General features: G+C 39.4%; 1 protein-coding gene across 4 annotated transcripts in view; it reads right to left on the bottom strand.

The window, feature by feature from the left end:
* The window catches only part of LOC139775251 (BMP-binding endothelial regulator protein-like), a 42,238-nt gene that overhangs the window by 4,187 nt on the left and 15,385 nt on the right, over nt 1-22,666 (bottom strand). For all 4 annotated transcript variants that reach the window (XR_011718774.1, XR_011718776.1, XR_011718775.1 and 1 more), the window contains exons 2-10: nt 14,800-14,940; nt 7,614-7,699; nt 5,175-5,274; nt 4,320-4,496; nt 2,966-3,148; nt 1,773-2,029; nt 1,275-1,434; nt 1,001-1,188; nt 162-562 (exon numbers count right to left, since the gene is read on the bottom strand). Coding sequence is in view for 1 of the 4 variants with exons in the window: in XM_071711098.1 (XP_071567199.1) it covers nt 162-562; nt 1,001-1,188; nt 1,275-1,434; nt 1,773-2,029; nt 2,966-3,148; nt 4,320-4,496; nt 5,175-5,274; nt 7,614-7,699; nt 14,800-14,899 (1,652 nt within the window). In the remaining 3 variants the exon portion in view is untranslated. The remainder of the gene's footprint in view (nt 1-161; nt 563-1,000; nt 1,189-1,274; nt 1,435-1,772; nt 2,030-2,965; nt 3,149-4,319; nt 4,497-5,174; nt 5,275-7,613; nt 7,700-14,799; nt 14,941-22,666) is intronic.

Below are 22,666 nucleotides of genomic sequence, written 5' to 3'. Positions count from 1 at the left end.
TAAAGAATTAGGACATTAAAAAAAGGACATTAAAGAAATTATTTTACAGCTATTGCTTGTAGCTATATAAAATTATCTTATAATGAAAATGTTCTTTTTACTTCTGATATTCTGTAGAAAGATATATCAGTAAGAAAATGAATAAGTATTATATAGAATACCGCTGATCTTTTCTTTCTCGGCAACGTCTCTGCCTGGTAGTATTTCCTATTCTCGGGGTTCGGATGCACATCTTCTTGTTAGCACCCACGGCCCAGGATTGGCCAAACTGCTGCGGATCCTGCACCACTCGTCCTTGTCGCACAGTAAAGTCATCTTTGATTTGGGAATTAAAGTTACCGCAAAGACCGCACAGTTGACCTCTGTACGACGAAGGCACGGACACTTCGAGAAAGCTGATACCGTCCCAAAGGACTTTGATTCCGATCCGCGTATTGACGAGCACACTCTCATCCGTACGGTTGATGTCCAGTCGGTTAGGGATGCGATAAGGAACATCCACCTTCTTCCCGTTCACCTTCACTCTCATTTTCTGACCAAGATTCACTTTCAGATCGCCGATCTGCAACATGATCGCGCGGGATGTAAATAACACGAAAGTTTCTTCGTTTCTTCTATTTTTCGTCCGATTCGATACAATTCTTTTTGAATAGAGCAAGAGAGCTTCGCGTCAGGGTAGACTTTGTCTCGCAATGCCAGTTTATTTAGTCGGAATCTATAGTCTCATTTGCATACAATGGAAAATTATGAATTATCTTTTGAAAAACGTTAAAACCAGTTTTAAATGATATGCTATTATTCGAATAGGTGACATTATTGTATGAATGATGTGATGTTATTCGATATTCGATAAAATTCGAATGCGGTAATGATATTTTATGTAACTTCTTTTATAGCTTTCTTTAAAAACCAGTTTTATGATGCTCGGTTCAAGGAAGCGAATGTTTAAATTCGTCTTGTACTACAATTTGTATTAAAACCTTCGTGTAATTTAACGCACCTTTATGGCAATAGTTTTGGTCCACGCTGAGAACTTCGTTCTTCTGGCGTCATTGGTCACGCGTATGCTGAATGTGTGAGAGAAACAATCGGTAACCAGCTGGTACCTGCACGGTCCCTTGAAGCTATAGAATTTACCGTCGAACGTACGATAATGCGGGTCTCCGAAAACCGTGCAAACTCCGTCACCTGGAAAAATTGATCATTTTAATGTCTTAAATGTATGTGCGCATATATACCAGTTTTGTAAGGTGTGGTAGCACCACAAAACTCACGCTCGACACATCGCGGACAGCATTGACCCTCCGGATGCTCGAACTTGGAATTTGGTGGGCAGGGAAAGATTATCGGCGGGCATTGAGGCATTGCGCAGCGTACTTTTCCCTGTTTGCAGGTGCATGTCTTGCAGGAATCCAGCTTCCAATTTTCGCCATCCTGCCTAGGACAAAAAAGGTCGTTTAAACCACGATAAGACGAAACGCCGCTCAACGGCAACGTAAATAGATACGAAATGAAAATATCTCGAGGAGATTTAAGCAACAAAATTAAATTTTTACTTAAAAGAATGTTAATTAATTTAATCTCAATTAATTAATTTGGATCAAAATATTATTAAAACAATATTCTTTAGTTTCTAATTAGAGCTATGTATGTCAAAATTTCACAGCTATCTGTTCGATATAATTCCTTTAGTTCAGTTTCTCATTTCGCAATCACGTTTGCTCACGCGATGAATAAGATTGCATGACGACGAATAAAAGCGTGATACTCGCCACATAAGTTCTTCCGCCGTAAGAGCAAGAGGCTCTGCTCTCCTCGACGAGCAAGCAATTCGGACAACAGTGGCTGCCTTGCACCTGATGCTCCTTGGGACATTCCAGCACCGGACAAGTGTCCCTTACGCACGAGATCGCCGAATTGATGCATTTGCAGTGCGTGCAGGGATCCGCGTAGAACTCACTGCCCGAGTTGTATAAACGCGTGCCGAGCATGCACGCGCCTTTCGGAGGCGAGAAGAATCTTGCGCTGCCTGTGTGACAAAAGCAGTGTTTTTTTAATCCTTTAACTTGAATATGCGCTACCACAAATGATCGCACTATAAGCGAAACGTTTTCTGAGTCGTTTTCTTGTTGTGCGGTAATTACGCGAATTATTTTCTCACGCATAAAATCGTATCGAATCTACAATCTACAGTGAGATACATATGAGTATCTAGAGACAATGATATTTGAAAATTTGATATTAATTTTATGTAGTATTTTTTAATTTATGCAGTCTTAACGCTATCACTCGTATTTCTATCCGACGTAATTATGGTAATATATTTCATATTTTCATACTTTGCATTATATTTTAATACAGAATATGAAAGTTGTAGTGAGATATGCACAGCTAAATGACTGCAGCACGTATATTCTTGGATGGCTAGATGACAATCGTAATATTACGTGCGGCTGGTTTTTACGCAATTGCGACATTGGAAAATAATCAGATTCGTATAAAACCGGTTCGCGCAATATCTCTGGTATTGTGAGAGAGATCGGAATGACCTATAAATTCAAAGTGACTTTAATTGTTTGTGCAATTGCCTAGAAAATGTTCCTTTTGAAAAATGTTGAAATAAAACTCCGATCACTATACTATATATATATTAATTTGATCGCTCGGCATCGAAATGCTTACGCAATAAGGCAATCCCATATCTTTATATGATTTTATAATTAGCAAGCTTATACGTCGTTAAAAAAAAACAATAACGTATTATTACTGAATCCAAATTGAAAATAAAAGTAAGAATAAAAGTAAGAAAGCGAAAATATATGAGCGAATAATAACAATACGAAATAGATTTCCTTCTTTTCAACTGCTCAATTCGAGGATCGTTATTTTGGAAACAGATAATTTCTTTTCGGAGCAGAGACGCGATATTCATCTCGAATAATGAAAGTTATGTAACTCCTTTCACCTCGACAGTGTGGACAGCATTCCCCAGATTCATCGACGATCCTCGAGGCAGGACAATTGAGCGTCGGACAGGCTTGCTTCGCGCAGGTGAGATGCCCCTTGTTGCACTTGCAAGTTACGCATGGATCCTCCGTCGTTGTCACCGACCTGTCCTCCGTTACCTTCTGTCCATTTACTAAGCATCCTGCAAAACGCGGCAAGATCGAATTGTTTGCTTATTTTTCTCTGTATTCGGACGCGTCAAAAAATATTAATTTATGCGTAATACAGATACGCAACATAGAAAAAGATCACAATTGTACTATTCGTATGATCTCAGAGAATATTATGACATCTTAAAGATGTCTAAAAGACGCCTTATACTTTTATAAGACATTTTATAAAACTATCAGAAAGATGTCTTTGAAGTATAGACGTTTTATTTTAATTAATTTAAACGACCACTTTTAGACATATTGTAAAATAAAAATTAATAATGCGAAAACGCGTTAACAAAAGGAAAAAGACGACAGAGGAGCTAGTGTTGCTTGATGTGAATCGGTAATAATTTAATATTTATATACTTTGATAACAATCTGTCTGTTACGACGCAGATTGCGGTTTTGTCGTTAGCAAAGTTATGTAAGTGTTAAATCATTAATATACCGATGTATCTCAGATAATTCCAGCTTCTGTTTCGTATTCTTCCTCTTGTTAACGCGTTTCCGAACAGCTTCGCCTAAGATTGTTGTGACACTAAATAATGCAAAATACCTGAGTACCAGATTAGCTGGCAGTAAATATTTTTATAGGCTATGTTATATTCAAATTGGCCGTATCATGTATTTTAATCTGTAAACGTTATAGTCGATAATGTAAATTGTAAATATCTGGGTATATTCCAAAAAATGTCTTATAAAAACCAACTTTCAGACATTTATTCGGAAAGTTTTGAAGATGTTTTTACGACAACTTCTGGTAAAGTTTAAAAAAAAACCGTCTTAAGAAAAACGTCTTTTAGATATACATGTTGTCTGGGATGTGAGATCTTACTGAGACATCGTGTTAAATTTACGTGGTAACGTGGTTACGTTATTCCGAAAAAAAAAAAAAAAAAAAAAAACCGCGAAAGAGAACGTTACAACATACACGTTATCGTCTGTACGTTTTTCGTCGGATAGAAGCGGCGCTGTAATTTTCAATCATTATCGTTCTCCCCTCGTTATATCGACGGAACATTCCAGTCTTAATTGCGCGGCGAGATGCATTCAGGGGATTGTGAGAAATATTTGTGAGATTGGCGTGGGTAATTAGAAGCAGCAGCAGCAGCAACATCAAAGCGCGCAAAAAGGGAAGAAGAAAAAAAAGTTACGCACCTTCGCATATGGAACAACATTTGCCAGGTGGAGGCGCTTTCGGATGGGAACAGGGCGTATAACACCGTAGTTTCGATTCGGTGATGACGCCCGCTTTACAGACGAATATTCGGCAGGGATCGTTCTCCTCCGTCCATTCCGTGTCCGATGCGTGGTAAATTCCATTCTGTATGCATCCTACGATACGTAAAAGTCAACTGAAGTCCTCTAAGTACAATCATTTACACATATGCTATCGAATTAAAATTAAGTTAGACAAGACTATTGTTAATTCGAAGATGGCATATTCGGAATAAATTCGGACGCACGGAAAAATTATTAGGATAATATGCTTAGTTACCTGATCAATGTAGAAACAATGACCACTTTTGCTTTTTAGAATAATACTGTTAGCGACTAGATTTTATTCCTTATGTTTTGCGATTTATCTTTATATTTTCTCGGCGTACTTCAAACACTTTCCGGGTGGATTTCGTCTGCGGCAGGCGCTACGCGGCAAGCGCGGACTTACGTCACTATTAGCATAATTAATAGTAGACGATAACGAAGACCGCGCATCTGTCAGTTACATTTCGTAAACAGAGACAGCCGCGAGAGGCTGTGACGCTAAAGTTCCTCGGGTTTATCATCGTGTCGGCAAACAGAAGTGCCTTTGTGCCCCGGGAACAATGCTCCGCCGGCCGAGCATTCCGCGAGTTTTCGCCTTTCCTTCTTACCGCCGCCGACATACTCTCCCTCTCTCCCTCCCTCCCTCCCTCCCTCTCTCTCTTTTCCATTCCGGTCGCGGCGCGGGCAAGCTCGAGCCAATTAGAATGATTAGGATAATTAGACGAATTAGACGGACAAGCATTCTACCTGTGCATCTGTGGCAGCACTCGTCGTCGCGCGGATCCAGCAACGCGTAGCAACCTTCGATGTTCGGGCACTGTTGCTTCAAACACTCCACGAACCCATTCTGGAAAGGAAGGGGACGAAAATTTATTTCTCTTGCTCATGGACAGGAGAGTACACGAGGTGATTCAAGAGTCGCACACTTTCTATCGGCTTTTTATACGTCAGAGAAAATGTCAACTTCTGAGATAATCTGTAGATTGTACATTTATGCGTGAGAGAAAAGTCTTGATTTATTAATAATCCTGTACAAGGGTAAGGAATATCTCTTTTGCCATAAATATGATTTATTACAGACTCTCGGGATATAATCCGTTGCATCTATCCGCGGGATAATAGATTCAAAGTTGATGACTTGCTGAAATTAGCAATATTACTCGCGCGGATTCGTCGAACAGATAATTTCGTCAGATTTTGGCACGAGGAAAAGTCGCGATGCACGAGTCGCGAGAGAAGAATGTGGACACTCGAAATAAAACGTATTATGAATCAGGAATTTGGTCGGCGATTGAGTCACGCAGCGGCGACAGCGAAATTCCGGCTTGATTTTTTTTTTATCGCTCGTCTTGTTCCGATTTCTCGTCCACGTTATCGCGTTCCAGTAATTATTTCTCTGGTTTTCGTTATCGGCTTCTATAATTAAGTCTTTACGGATTTATCTTCTGTCAGAATTACGTAAACTAATTTAACGTGGGTCGGTCGGTCACATACATAAGAGACGCGCGAGACGGACCTAATTAGGCATGCCGCGAAAGAAAGATCTCCGCTTTTTAGACTTCCTCGCATAAAACTGACGTTTTTACGCAACATGTTTGAAAATTAATTAATCATTTCCGTAATAAACGGGCGGGAAGATAAAAACAAGCAATATACCAAAACGACTCTAGATAAAGACTTAGGAAAAAAACAAAGCTCAGTATAAAAAAGTATCTCGCAATTACATGTGTAATAATTAAAAATTCACACATAAATTTACTATTAAATCTTTCAATCGTATTTCATTATAATATTACACATTACTACAATCACATATGTATCTGTATCTTTTTGTATCGTTAAATGTTAATTATCATGAGGTTTTATTTTTATTACATTATAGTTATAGGAATATTTTTAATGTACGAATAAATAAGTACATTACTGCAATAGGAAATTAAATAATTTTATAAACAACATAGTAATAAAACAGTTGAGAAATTAATAAACCATCTGCGCGCTGCGATAGGAAATGTGAATAAATAAACGCGCCAACATTCTAAACTAGCTAAATGTTCGTTCGCTCGGGCATCACGATTTATGATCGTGTCTCATAAATCGCGAGTGATTGATCGCGGCCGACCGCTTCGGCGCAACAAACAAATAATTATGTCACACGCCGCCGCCAGCATGCCGCTCGTTGCGGTAGCAGCAGCAGCAGCGGTAACAGCAGCGGTAGCAAAGCAACGGCGGCGGCGGCGGCGGCGGCAGCAGCGGGGCGAAAACAAGAAGCCTCATCTCGGTCGGCCACAAGTCGACGAGTCAATGAACCAAACGCGCAGATAAATCGCCGCGGTCGCGCTAAGATCATTCGCGATGCAGTCGGTGCGCGTCGGGAGATGTACATCGAGGCTACGGCCAGCTACGGCGCGGCGCGCGGCGCGTCATAAGATGCACGCGCGCGGCGCGAACGAGCGACGTGCGAGCCGACGACCGACGTCCGTGTATGCGCGCGTGTACAACCGCGAATCGATCGCGTCGAACGGATCGATGTGGAAATTCCTCTCTTTGACGGTTGACCTCTCCCGAACCAGGCCAAGCTACTTTAACCCCTTTAACCGTTCCGTCACCACATGGCGTTGCCTCGTCGCGTTTGATAACGACAAACAATCTACGAACTGGACTATGAAAACGGTCACGCAGCGTCTCCGTCTCCCTCGGCCTCCCTCTTCACCTACCCGCCTCTCCTATCTTCTCCTTTCCCTCTTAAGAGAAGAACCGCCGTATCGGATACGACCAGGCCGACTTTTTCGCGATTCCCGCTAGTCTTGTCGGCGCGTCACTCGATACGTATACGTGTTTCTCGTCTGCTACTCCCCTGTTGCGTTCGCATTCCTCTTTCGCATTGAAACACTTGGTCGCGTTACGATCTGTTACGATATATGGGACGTCCCAATAGTCTTCGTCGAATCCGAAATCGATTTTTTAAGAAGATTTATAGATTATAATATCTCAATTTTTACATTTTTCAATCACGTAGAGTTCGATTTATTATAGACTGATAATTAAACCGAGATAAAATCTCTCCCTGTGTTAAATTTCCGAAAGATTAAACTTATCTGTCTTATCAAATTTACGGCACAACTTATTCAATAATTCCCTGCGCTATTAGATGCCGATTAGCGTGTTCGGATGCGCGTGGTTTACCTTGCAGATGCAGCGGAAGCAGCTCGTGTTCAGGATCTTATCGACCGTGACGTCTTCCCCCTCGATGTCGCAGGTCTCCCGGCTTCCTGTAATCGAACAGCAACAATCGTGATGAAAAGACTGAATAGGTAGAGTACACGCGCGCGCTCGCGCGTGATATCGGTTTTATATCGCACAAAAATCCCGGTGAGCGCGATAGAGACGCTATAATCACAATGCAGCATTCCAATCGATCGACCTTCGTATGCTAGAGGCTTCCTCGTTCCTTCATACACGTACGTGAGCCGAGCGCTCAAAGATTTACTGTTACGTTTTGGATGGCGATCGTGGATCGTAGATCGGTTCTAATAATCGTTTCTAATAACGGTCTAATAAGGCCCAGCGGTAATTCAGTCGCTGAATTAGATATACGATGTACTGAAACGCTTTAGAAATTGCGAACAAGCGAAATGCCGCTTTCTCCGTGATTAAATCGCGATCAGAATTGGAATTAAGTAATTTACGAGTTAAGCTAATTTTAGATGGCATGGCACGCGATAGATTTTACCCGGTGACTTTTCTTTCGGAATAATCTTCCGTGGATGTGAGATTATGCGAGAAACATATTTCGCAAATATTTTTCAAATAATTGACAATGAGATGGACTCTTCTAACAAGCGGGCTTTTTAACTTCGTTCTCTCTCACTCTTGTTTACTGCCCTACAAAAAATTAAGCGCGACAACGTCGTGAACGTACCTTAGGACGTACCCCAGTCGTTAAATTGTCCATTTCCCAGCGAAAATCATGTCGCGCTCCGCTGCTAGGTCGACGAAGCCGCCATCACCAACGTCCCTCCCGGTTCCCTCGCGCACGTATTCCTGCACACTTTAAGCAACTTTTCTGTAAAACTCCAGCCATTTTTCGCGCCTCTCTCTTTCTCTCTCTCTTTCTCTCTCTCTCTTTATTTATTTATACTCTCGAAGCGTAATCCGCCGGATCGTTAAATTTTGTAACCAAGTAACGCTTGTTCTCTATTTTCGAATTCCCATTCGAGCAGATACGAGAGAGCGCGCGTTGTTATTACTGTTTGTGGCTCTATCTATTTCTTTGTACTTTTAATTATTTATTCAGACGAAATATTACATTCTAGAGCAAAATAAAATATCGACTTTCTCACTTTTCTTTTTGTCTCTCTCCTTCTCATTCGTCCTCCTAATGGAGACGATAAGTTTTTCTCCTCGAGAAAGCGCTTTGCGTACTCTGTCACTGCTCTCAGAGATTTAACGCGTCGTGCAGTTTTCGAGGCGGATCCACGTCGTTTATCCCTTCCGACTCAATTATATCTCCCCACGAAAAATCTCACGAGAGAGGATCGACTATTCGCTCCGTCGACGAGTTTTCGGACGAACAATTGCAAAATTTCCGAATACTGCCACACTCTATCGGGGATGTTTAAAGATCTACATTTTTATTATGCGTGACTAAATTGTCCGATTCTAAAATTTAGTTCTGTTTTAACAAGTTTAAGAAGCTTACATCTATACTTTTATTTTACAACGCCAAGAAAAAATGCAAGTATAACATAGTAGTTTAGAATAACAAATTGTCAAAAAAATTTAATATTTATAACATCTTAAAATCAATGGAAGTATTTCTGCGAGATGCGTAAGAGAAAAAAATATAGACACTTAATTTCGATCAATTTATAAGTTGATTTAAGAAGTCGATTCGAGAGAAGAATTGATTTAATAATTTCCTTACATCTTTATTAAAATCGACAAATTAATTTTGTAATAGTGTCATAAAAAATTATTGCACAAAAAGCAGGCAAAAATAATTGATTATTGATTTCAGTCGAGCGTAACTTTCGTAACTTTTCTAGAAACTCCCCGAAGATGTATCAAACGCCAAAGTGAAAGCGATTAGTATTGTGACTGTTAAATAGGTAGTGAGACATCACGGGAGCTCGCAGAAATCACGTTGTAAAAATAAATGGCAGTAGTCGAACAGCAATCCCTCGTTCGTTTTCGAGACATTAATGCTAATATTATTAATATAAATGACAGTTATCATACTCTTCTGTTGCTTTCGTTAATTATTGGAGAAAAAACTTCGACATATTATACTTCAAAGTGCGTAGGAATGCGTGTGCAAGAAAAGTTGGTTGGCGCCCGCGACCGTTTTTCCCTCTAAACTCTTTCCTTCTTTCTCTTTCGTTTTTACTTATCTGTACATTCCTTTCTCTCATCTCCCGGTTTACTTCGTTCGTGATCTTCCACGGAAAAGCGGCGAAACAAACAAACGTGTAACAAACCGCGAAACATTTGTGCTTGCCACATGAGTTTAAAACAGTTTTGCATCGCAGCCTCTCTTTCTTTTTTTATTTCTTAATTATCTTCTCTCACCTTTCCCCATACGTATTTTCTTTTTTTCTTTTCTTTCTCTTTTCCATCTCTTCCGGGTGCTTTCGTCTTTCTTTCTTGCGCTCCTCGAGCTGTTTGCACGGTTAAAAACTCGGAGAGCAGTCTGAAGAGAGCGCGCAAAAAGTGACATAAAGCTCATGCCGTTCATTCCGTCAGATACCAATTTTACGTGTGCGATGAACGTAAATGAATTTGTACGTTCGAGAAAATTAGTACTTTGTTCGCCATGATAATTGTACACAAGTCATATCTGCATGGAAGCCATATATGCGCACATATATGTAAAAGAATTTTATTTTTTATTTAATCCACATGATTTACAATAAAGAATGCGAATTATGTAGAAAATTATCATTTATATGCAAGTGTCATAATTCTCAAGAAAATACGGACGTCGTCAGTATACATACACACGGCAATCAAAGCGTTAAATTGAAATTGAAATTGAATTTCATAAGGTATATAAAATATTTAATTAAATTCTGTACTCAGAACTATAATTCTGTATTCATAATTGTAATTATAATATAAAGTTTCTGACTTTAATGATAGAGAGATTCGAATTGATTTTATCTCACAATCAGAAACTACTTAATCGCGCGCGCGCATTTTCTGAGTTTTCAATTAAATGCCTTGAAAAATAATATTACTTTTAAATTCTATTTATTAATCTAGAGAGTTTCTATCTTTTAAATCTAATTTTAATCTAAAATAATTAACAATATGTGGAAATCTTTACGAAAGAAGAATCATGTCCAAATACTCTTATTAAAGTTATCCCCAACATAGCTTAATTTGCATATTAACAATGTCATTCTTTTCTTGATGATTAGTTCTCATTGCCAACTGCGACAGCAGAGCAATTAAGAACGCGATGCGTCAACTTGTTTATTAGGCTACAAAAAACTCATGTATTTGATCCTAAACTCGACAACACGAAAGAAATAAGTCAAATTAAAATATGAAGTGTAAAAAAATTAATCTCACTATTTCTTTTACTTGATTTTACTGTGGCATATCGTATTTTATAAAATAGAAGAGATTTATAATAATAGATTAGGAGAAAACAGGTGCACAAATTTAAGTTACATATTGTATTGTACATTTTTACATCAAATATTTTTCATATTGTATTTCAACTGTAAACAAGAATCTATACAGGTGCAGATAACGAAAGATATCGACGCCTTATATACACTGTCGAGTTTAGGATTAATTATCGGACGAAAGGCAGCCGCGCGCTGCGTGAACCTAATCGGTCTCGGGCGGCGCTAATGCGGCGCTAAAACAGGCGCTCTCGATACGAGATACGTCGGCATCCCGCGGCTCCGTCGTATCAGAAACATTTATGGAGCTCGTACTTCGCTCTCGCGACTTCCACGAAACAGCGCGGGTCGGTCGATGATTAGCCCCGGATAGGCAGCGGGAATGCAATTTCCTGAATAGCACGTCGCGTCGCTCGTCTTCGATTACGCCGCGCGAAGAGAGTTCCCGCTGACGAACGCGGACAATTTCCGAGATGCACTTAGCCACGCCGCGCCGTGGCGCGTTGCGAGTTGCGACGCAAAGTCCCGAAAAGGGACGCGGAGGGAAGGGACAAGGGGAGATTTACGCACTCGTTGCACTCGGCGTAAGTGGCCGTTCAGACCGAACTTACCGCTCGTTGTTCCGCGCGGATACGGTTACGCCCGATGTAATTTCCGACGAAAATTACGCACGCGCGCAAAAGAGTACCCCGGATGCAGTTACCATCGTAAATTGAGCTCGGCCGGACTGACCTCGTGAAATCGACTTTATTGTCGCTGACCGATATCTTTCATAATACGCGCAATTATCGATGAACGATTGCAAGTCGCGAGAATAAATCAGTCGTCCGTTAAGAGACATCGATCGTCGAAATCATGTCGCAGCTGTATTATTTGGATAAGTAGTTTGAAAAAATTATACGAGGATAAATAACTTCGACTATACAGTTCGACTACAGTTATACAGATTATGGAAAAATGTTTGGCATTTTACAATTAGTCAAGATTCGATCTTTTCAATTCTTCATTATAAAGTCCTTTTTTATTGCAAATCTGTATTCAATCATTTCATTATGAATATATGAATTCGTGAATGAGTGAAGTATTAATTCAACACAGTCTATTCTGTCTAGTTTACTATTCTTTAAGCTGAAAAAAATTGTAGTACTGTTATTTTTGTGCTTATATCTCTTTAAAAGATATTATTTCAAAAGATATGAGAACGGAGATGTAAGAAAAAAATTTTTTTTGTAACGCAAAATAGTCACTTAAATAATTTCTACATAAAATTTTTTATTAATCACATTATCAGTTGAGCGGTAAAATAGATGATAAACCAATACGCACGACTCTTCTACGCGATACATACATACTATATTTGCTCATACAAAAAAATACAAAAAAAGTAATACAAAAAATAAGGAAATTACAATAAAATATCAAGATTCAAATTTTTTTCATAAAATATTGACTCAAATATTTTCATATGAATCAATTTAACTGCAAAAAAAGATGCTTAATAATTATAAAACATTTGATTAATCCTTTGTATCTATAATAAATTTAAAGAATACATATACATATGTATATTCGATATGCCTCAGAAATACTTTAAAAATACTGTTTTGTAATTTCGAATATTTTTAAAAAATCGTGATTCCTATACCTTGTATATTACGAATATTCCGTAACTACACTCTTCAAACAGAACGGCTCCCGCGAAGTTAAGGTAAACGCGTAAGATTCTTGAAAAAATAGTCGCAAAATGGCACACAGAGAGCTTAAAACAAAATTTTTTAAATGCGAATTTTCCTGACTAATTTACCGGTAACTCGCATAAATTCGCGAATGAACAAAACGTTCCGCGAGGCGGAGACGGCGACCTGCTCCGCTCGCGATGACTCGTACGAGCCGTGAGATTCGACTCGATTCCGGCGCAAATAGAACGGCAGATAATGGAGATAGGCTAAGAATAGAGCATTTAAAAGACGTAAATGGAGCGTAACGGGCTCGCACGCGCGCGAATGCACCGCGAGATAGCAAAGCAGCTGGAATCGGGAATTCGATCGCTTCGGCGGCAATACTACTCGCACGCAGCAGCTCTTGCCGGGTCCGCGTGTTCATGTACCGCGGAAGTATCACTCGACACAACTATTACGAAACGCGAACGAAAGCAAGATATAAAAACGTGGTTTTACGCCGTCCACTCTTAACACGCGATGTTTTCTGCTGCTTTCTTTCGTCGATTTCTTTACATCGTTAAAACAGCGAGAATATTCGTAATTATTATCAAAAGAATTATATAATATTGTAGTGATTAGCTTGAGACCATAAATTTTTAATGTGTGTCAATAGAAACCGAAAGAGAAGGAATTTTTAAACGGTTCTATGAACATCATAGATTAAGGGATAATTATTTATAAATGCAATAATGTGAAATCCATTTTGCAAAATTTAGATTAAACATATAGCGGCATGATTATATGGCATAATTATTGTTTTCTTTCGCTACTGAAAACAATAAATATAACAATAATATTCTCGTCATTTTTAGCTCTATTAGGAAACCGTAGAATTTGATATAATTCATAGCGCGATTTGTGTAATTTATAACGATGCGATTGTTTCATAATCGCGGTAATTTATTCGCGTTTACGTGTAAAACTTTATCAAAGAATATTGTTTTAATCTCATCTGCATTAATCCTAGAATATTACAAAACTATTTAGTATTATACTATTCAACTGGATAAAAAATACTTTGATTATTCTATTGAAAAATAAGAACACTTTTTTCACTTTATGACGTGTAAATATCCAGATTTTAGAAGATTTTATAACATAAAAAATATAAATATAAATACAGGGTGTCTCTGCACTCAGTGTAAAACTGATACAGCAGCTTTAGCACATGGAAACAAGTCAAAAATATCTAATTCTATGTCCGAATCCGAACGGTCTCGGAGTTATAATAGGGTGTTAAAGTTGCTTTCGTAAGAAAGCAATAGATGTTGTTTAATATTCTTTATTCTGTTTAAAGTGTTTAAAGCTTTACAAAAGGTGCTCAAAAATTTCTCCGTCGACTTAACTTTTTAGCACAAATTAATAAACTGTTTCAAGCTTTTTGAAAAATGTTAGGAGTTTCGTAGATGACATCGGCAGCATTAAGTGTCAGTTGCCATAGTTGTGGATCTCATTCTGGTAGAGCACCCTTTGTAAAGCTTTAAACAGAATAAAGAACATTAAGCAACACTTACTTTAATTTATGTTCTCTTACAAAAGCGATTTCAATACCCTATAATTCCGAAACCGTTCGGATTCGGACATGTTTATTCGACATTTTTGACTTATTTTCATGTTCTAAAGCCGCTGTACCAGTTGTGGCACTGAGTGCAGTACTGGACATCCTGTATATAAATTAAAAAGTAGATAAGAAACAATAATAATTTTAATCGAATATTTTTTTCACTTACTCTGTTAGCATAATATTCCAGGATTACTTTAGAACTTTGTCGACGAACACTCGTAATAGTGTTACTTTAATTACTATGAGTACACTATACGTATCGAGAGTACTCTCGGAGACCAGCGCGATGGCACTTTTCGCCTATACCTACTAAACTGGATGCAACCGAATGGCATCGATCGAATTTCGATGTTGGCACCCTTCTGGTTGGAGCCCGATCATTAGTCAGCTATCAAAATAACACGCTTGAAATCGTGTCGCGCGTGCTTTCTGTGCGCGCTCGTAATACTCACCTATTATACTTTCCGAGGCGGCGTCGCAGCGGTGTGGCGTCGAAAGGAAGGCCAGGGCCAAAGCCAAAGCCAGTGTCGAAGGTAATCGTGTCAATTCCATGTTTAGATGTATCGGATCTCGGATCCTGTCGCGACAATTTGCTGAAAGAACGACAAACAAGATAATCATTAAACCACATGCCTCCACGTGCTTATTTTCTTATTCGATTGTGCAACAAAATGGCAAAACACTTAAACAGATTTACATTTTTGAAACACGAGCCAATGTTTACATGTTAAAAATATGCCTTCGATTAAGATAACGCCATCTTGAACTCTCGCGCTAATTTTGAACAATAACATTGGACAGAACTAATTCGCGGAACAAAGCAAAAATCTTGCTGCGCAAAATGCAAGCGGCACATATTTCATTTCAATTTACACGAACTTAGCTTTCTGGAATAATTCCGAGAGAAGCATTAATCGTGAAGATCAAGTACTCCGCGTAATGCATAATACGCATCGTCTCTCTGCGCGTTTAGATTTCTCTTACAGTAGATTTAAGGATATCATCAAGTGTATTGTCACCATTAGCATTGATACATTTAACAGTCTGATGCACTTCCGCGATTTCCATACGTTTAGACGCATAAATTTTCGTGGCGCCGCGATGCAACGTGAATTATATGCGTATATTTAACCTTTCGTCGACCGCGCGCTCATGTTTTTATTTAAAACTGCAAATTGTTCAATCACTCCGCGAGCCTCGGACATACGTGCTATTACTCGAAAAATTTCAGTGAAAGAGGAAGAGCGTTTCTCGAGGGAAACGGGCGACACGGCTCGAAAGGAAAGTAACGGAATGTATTGCGACTTTGTATTATTCCCATTTGTTGAGAACCCTGGCGCCCGATACATTATTCAACACGTTAAATGCATAAATCCAATCCGAGATCCAATCCAAATGCGGATGAGCCTAACGAGTCTTGCTTGATTAATGAGAATTCCAGCGGTCGCGAGGATTAGAATTCACGTTAGCGATCCCCGCCGCCGCGCCGTTGCGTTGCCGATCACCGGAGTATCTGTATCTTGTTTAATCGATTACGAAACCAATATCTATGCGGCTGTATCTTTTGTATGCAACGCGAATATCGTTGCACCCACGACGAAATATCTCTATGCCGGTGTGGTGACTCGACAAATCTATTAATACATGCACACACGTATACGCTCGTCGAGGAGGCGCGTACGCGCCCATATCGACAGGCACGATCGTAAAAAAAAGGAAAGCAAAAAAAAAGTTACAACAGTCAACCGGCCGGGCCGCGAATTGAGAAATATTTATGAGCCGATTTTTTCGATCGGGTGGCTCCGGGAATATTCCTGAACGCGTTGCGCCGCGCGAACGAATAGATTGTGTCAAGTGCGAAGATAAGTATATTAATCACGTTCAGTTTTAGTTACTCGAGTCGTTTATTTCGAAAGTCGTTTAGGTCAGCTGAGATATTTGGATCGCCATACAATTCTATGCCGTGCTTTCATCGTATATTTACGATATAATAATATGCGACAAACTCTGCGAAAGTACGGAAAATACTAATACGTTGATTGTATATTTTACTTCCCATCCCTTATCTGTAATCTCATGAAACGCTACTGAGGTACACTATTTAAAAAAAAAATAGATAGCCCCGCTCGCAGATTTTATTTGTGGGATTGTCTTTCTTGTATACGAAAAGAACGGTTTTGCTGAAGTATTTAAAAATTTAGCTAGATACAGATCTGAAAATAATTTTGTTACACCATCAAATTAATTGTAGAACACTCAAACTGATTGCTAAAATGTCAAAACTTTTTACAGCATTATCATCATACTTCAGCGACCTACTATAATTATTTTGATGGGGCAACAAAATTATTTTCAGATCTGTAGCTAGCTCAATTTTTAGATACTTCAGCAAAATAATTTTTTCCGTGAATATAAATTCCCTACGGAATATAAATGCTATTCTTTATTCCTCTCAATTGTGATACGACTCGGGCGGAAAAGATGACGAATTTCGAGGAATATTATCTCCTGATAAATTTCCACATTCTCCGATCCACAATTCGAGGCAGCTTCTGCCCCCGCTGTGCATAATGACGCGTATAATGACGCGCCGGCACGAGATCGTTTACAATCACGCGGATTGTTTGCACGAGCGAGACGCGAACAAACAATGCTCGCGTGACGCTTGTTTGCGAGAGACGTGCAAGGGGAGTGCTCTCTCTCTCTCTCGTACTACGTAGTAGGCGGTTTACATGCAGACTCGGTGGTCTAATCCAAATCGCAGATGCCGACGATGTAACTAGACTGCTAACATCCCGCGCAATTACACACGTATAAGTTTGTAACGTGAGATATGAGAGCGGAAACAAGGACTGTAAATATTCGAACAGCGATATCGTTTAATATTCGAATAAATCCGACACGAGGATTCGTCTCCGATTCAAAATATTTGTACGTTCGAAATACTGGAATATCGAGTTTTGTACTATTTCGTCTATTCGAATATTCGAGTATATGCTAGGAATTTAGTAGACTGGTCGTAAATGTTAAAAAATGCAATGAACATCGAGGCGCATCGTAAAATAAAAATTGCTAATAATCCCTATTAAATGTCTTCTTGATGTCTGTTTGATATTTGTACGCATGAAATATATTCCGGTTATTATACATCGCTGAAGACGAGAAGATAAATTTACGTGACCCATGCCAATTGTAAACTTGTAAAAGATGGCAGGTTCCTCCACACACGTAGGAAAATAACATGGGAAGATTAGATGCTTTTAACGCGGATACAAATAGCAATTACCGAGATTACTGCAACAATAGATACTAATTTGACAATTAAGGATCATCTTCAATTCTTTCTACGAAAGCGAATGCAAAACGCGTAGATTAATCATTTATACAACGAAAGTAGGCGGAAGGAGGGATGTACGTGTAGCGAGAAAATAACTTATTCCCAAGAAAAAAACCTAGCTTTTGATTAGACGTATAATGAAAGCTTGTGTACTATCAAACACTACATATTGCAGTAGATTGAAAAAAATAAAGAAAAACTTTATTAACTATAAAAAAATTTGTCGCTATAAAACGTAAGAATAATCTAATTTTTTTATCTCTCAATATTGACTACTCGCACAGGACAATATAATAATGATGCACAATCGGCGAGCAATTCAACTTGTGATGCAGAATGTTTTGCACGATTATTCGCGTAAGGCAAGCAGGCGGACAGGCAGTCGTAAAACATCAGCGTGGAAAATTTTCCCGGTGCATACGCCGGCGTGTGTATGAAAGTATATCAAATTCACGAGTGTGTGGCGAGTCTTAAGTGGAACAGCTCTATTATGGGGCGTGATTAATAAATATTCGCACGTCACGCAGGTAGAGGCCGGGTTCACCTGATCTATTCGCCAGCTGTGCGTGCGTGCACCGCCGCCGCGCCGCGCCGCTTGTCATTGATGTATTTGGCGGCGACAATGTTGGGCAACATTTATCAGAGACGAGAGAGAAAGAGCGTGCCCATATACTATTTTAAGCGTTTATTTAGGAAGGAAACGTGCTCGGGCAGATGGGGGGGGGGGGACGTGATGACGCTTGCTCGTACATACAGTCGCCACTTGTACTCGCATACGCACGAGCGTAATTACATTTAAATAGAAATTATGACTCATCGCCGCTCATGCTCTGCATGTCTTCTTACCGCCATGCATCTCTTTAGTTCTCTTAAAAATATTTTCTCGATACAAGATCCCGTTTTTTTTTATCACATCACTCAATTTAATAATTCACGCGCTAACGAACCTTTTATTTGAATCACTATTTAATAAAGTTTCGCTCTAAATATTGTTAGGCCCAAAATATACAGAGCTATAAGTGCTCAAGTTTAATCTTATGTACATTAGATGTTGTTAATAATTATATTGTAATTATATTATTTTAAAATAATTTAAAATGTCGAATATTTTCTTTGTAAAACTGTATGTAAAAGAAATGCTAGATATGAAATAATAGTTGTGTTTTACGTGCATTGGATAAATTTTCCATTTGTTTCTCATAATGAGGGAAGACTTGCATCGCCGCAGTACTATCACAGTTAGGCTTTTAGTCTTGCGTCTCTATTTCTATACTTTTTTATATTTATACTTTTTTTTAAACATGATGTACTTTCATCTTACTATCGTTTTGTTCATTTCGGAAAGACAATTCCGATTCATACTTGCAAAATTTCGCGCTACAGGAAGGAGCTAGCGTACGTATCCGCAGTTTTCGCCGTCGTCCTCTTCGCACGTACTATTCAACTATTAATAGTCATTACCACTTTCACTCAGTGCCGTTATTACTGCTCCTCCTCTCCGCCACGACCGCCTCCCGGCGGTCGTTCTCGTTTTGCTTCGGACTTTAATTAGGATTCCGTCATGACGCGAGCTCCGGGGGCTCCAGCTGCTTCGAATACGTTTTTTCTGAGCGCATCGCTAATTCGCCGACTAAGCGTGCCGATCGAATCTCGGCAGCGGCGAATAAACTCGTAACAAGCGGCGCCCCAAAGGGAAGTTCGAGGCTCGTTGCACTGCAATACGCTAAATTAGATCGTAAGCACCGCAGGAATCCGAAGAGGCGTCCGCTAGGCTGATATAGTTACTATCGGCAAAGTTACTGTTTTGATGCTGAGAAATACCATCAATACTCTCGCTTCAATAGTTTCGTATCGAGACATTATACACGTATTTTTATTATGTAATTATAGTATTAATGAAAACTAATGCTAGTACATATACACGGAGAAAAAAAATTTTCTGCATTTTAGTAAATATTAGTTTGCATACAACTGTGACTCCATTTATTAAAATGAAGAAAATTTTCCTTTTTATTAGTATATTTTTTCTCAGTGAATACATATATAGGTACTAATAAAAAAAAATTTTTTTCTTTATTTTAGTAAATGGAGTCACAGTTGTATGCTAATACTTACTAAAATGCAGACAATTTTTTTGTCAGTGTACAGCTTGTTCTTTTTTATTATGCTTGATATAATACGATATATTCTTGGTTACAATAAATAGTATTAAAAATTATACGATGTCGCTTTATTTTCAAATTTATTATTGATTTCTGTCATTAATCCATGAAAATATTAGTTCCAATGCTCTTTTTTACGATATCTGTCAAGGCATAAAACATCACGGTACTGTAAAACGAATAAAAGTATCAATACTTCTTTTTTAACGGTTATCTCCGTCGTCGATACACGGCGACGACTAAATTACCTATTCGTCAGGTATGCGCCCCGTTATTGGTCGGCCGGACTTTGCGAGTGAGTAGACAAAATGTCAAGATTTGATTTACGAGGCGGCCCAGAGAGCGGCCAACTCCGAAGAAATTAAACGGAGCGCAGCTTGATTAGCCCGCGCCGAACCGTCCGGGAAGTCAACTTATGAATTTTACGGCCGCCGAAAATCTTCGATCCGCGAAATGCGAAATGTGTAATCGTTCGTTACGGGGGCGGGGTAACAAAATTTTCACAGCAGCGATATTTGAGCGACGATGTCGCGTCGCGACACGCCCGATACTTAAACGGCGACCGCGATTTCGAGTTTGATGTCGCGTATAATCCATGCGAATAATTGCGAATTAAAAGCTCGGCCAGGCTAATGAATAACGGTGTGTGTGACACGTGTTGTCACGACGCAATTGTACGCGACGATTATGGCCTATGTGATGTAACGCGATGCGACGCGAGTGCAACGTAATAAACGCCGTTTTGCGATGTCCTTTACGTGGAAGCTTTCGTATATTTATTTTGTCAATTGTGTCAACGACGTCGCACATCGTTATACGTGTTACAATAAGTTTGCTCTGGTATTTAATGACGCGATAATATATTGAAAGCCGGATGTTCCTCTGGCACGATTGGTCGCGTCAGTTTGTATATTTCGCCGCTTTCAAAACCGCTTTCCTTCAGTTCCCGAAAGGCCGCGATAATTATTCTTATCGATAAACGATATCTTTCGCGACTGCTATCTAAAATCAATATTTATAGTGGCGAGATCCATAAGGTGCTAATCGCTGTTAATTAAAACGCTAATTGCACAAGTTCTATATCTTTATTACTATACACGTATTACATGTACGCTGAATTTGAACGGCATGCAAAATATACAAGATAAGAACTGCGCCACCTAATGTTACCGCTCACATGCGAAACGTTAGTTGGAGATTCTTTATTGCGCCTTTTTCCAAGCGCAAGTAGAGAAGTAGATATCCTTCTCCATACACCGCTGGGAATCAACTCTCAGTAGCACTCCTCTCTCGCCCTCCCTTTAGCCCTTCATCTTTTTCCTCCTCAGCCACATGCCGTTCACGGACACGTGCTCGTGTTTATGTGCCCTCCTCTCTGCTACCTCCGTGCTTCTCTCGCTCCGTCGTCTCTCTCTCTCTCTCTCCTCTCTCATTCTGCATTACGCGTCGTTGCACGATGTGCTCATTTGCGCAAGCGTGCGCGGCCGAAGAGCGCGCGCGTATGCGCTCTGCGCAAAGAAAAAAAATGCAGTAGCTTGCGCAAAAGCGCGAGCGAGCGAGCGAGCCTACGGGCTGGCGCAGCACCGGCCACCGCGCAGTACACGTGCACGTGCATCGGACGCGAACGGATAGGGAACCGGGAGGAGGGTAAAAGAAGGGGGGAAACCGGCAGGCAGGTCGCTTGCATTTATGAGAAGTGTATCGCGGTGGAAACACCTGCGGTACCGCCAGGCTGATTTAAATAGACGCCGGGGATATACCGATGCACCGTGATATACTCGGGGATTTATGATTCCTAACGACGATTTCGCGCGACGAGACGCGATGAGTATCGTAAAGGCACTGATACAATTGACTCCGTTGAAAATTATATATGAAATAGTTGTTAAATAAGTTAGTCAAGATGTAAAATTGTACAACAAGTAAGTAATCAGTCGGTAGAAATCGATCATTTATCTTCAAAGAATGGTTTAATTTGATCTTATTCTAGTGATTTAGGTGTAATTTAAAATTAATTGCTGGACAAAGCAGCGTTAGATAGACGTTTCTCGCGAAACGTTAGACGTCGAGCCGAGAGGAATATTTCGTAACCGTAAAACTGTATATTTTTTCAGCGATTTTGCGCATTCATCGCGGGACGTCTTTCTCCTAGTTTTAGCACGGAATATTGCTGCGATCTTCGGTATATTTTTACTGCGGCTGTATATTTTACCGAGCGTGTGCCGCACACCCCGGGTCCGGACTTTGTCGAGAAAGTTACGATTCTCTCGTGGATGTTATTCTAGGAAAGACAGTTATACGACGCACAGCGACCGCGAGATTATTCACACGCGACTTTTGTAACTCTTAATCTAACCGCGGTGGCTTTCGAAGGGCGAGGGAGGGAAAAGAATGTGTCGCTATAGAGAAATCACGACAAAAATGAAGAACGCGTGAGCAAGTGTCCATGTGTGCGCCATAAGAAGCGAATGAAAAAGAAGGATAGAAAAAAAGAATACAACTTGATATACGTATATTATACGCGGTCTGACAACTCAGGTACTTCAAAATTATTGAATAAAAAAACAATATACGTTTATTAATATCTGAACACTTACAGAAAACTGACAAGACTTTTGATGAAAGTAATAGGTATATTATACACGCTATAATTCACATGTCAAATAATTTTCTTTTTTAATCAGAAATAAATATTGATTTTTATAAAAAGAATATTTAATATGCAAAGTATCGCATTTTAAAGATATATAAATTATCCGAAAATAGATATAAATCGATAAAAAGGTTTAATGGCAGACAAAAAAAAACAGTCATCGTAAA

The sequence above is a fragment of the Temnothorax nylanderi genome, unplaced genomic scaffold (assembly GCF_030848795.1).
Source record: "Temnothorax nylanderi isolate EJ_2023f unplaced genomic scaffold, tnyl_v1.0 TNYL_tig0095_pilon, whole genome shotgun sequence".
Taxonomy (NCBI): Eukaryota; Metazoa; Arthropoda; class Insecta; order Hymenoptera; family Formicidae; genus Temnothorax; species Temnothorax nylanderi.
This window is presented reverse-complemented; position numbering and strand designations above follow the sequence as displayed.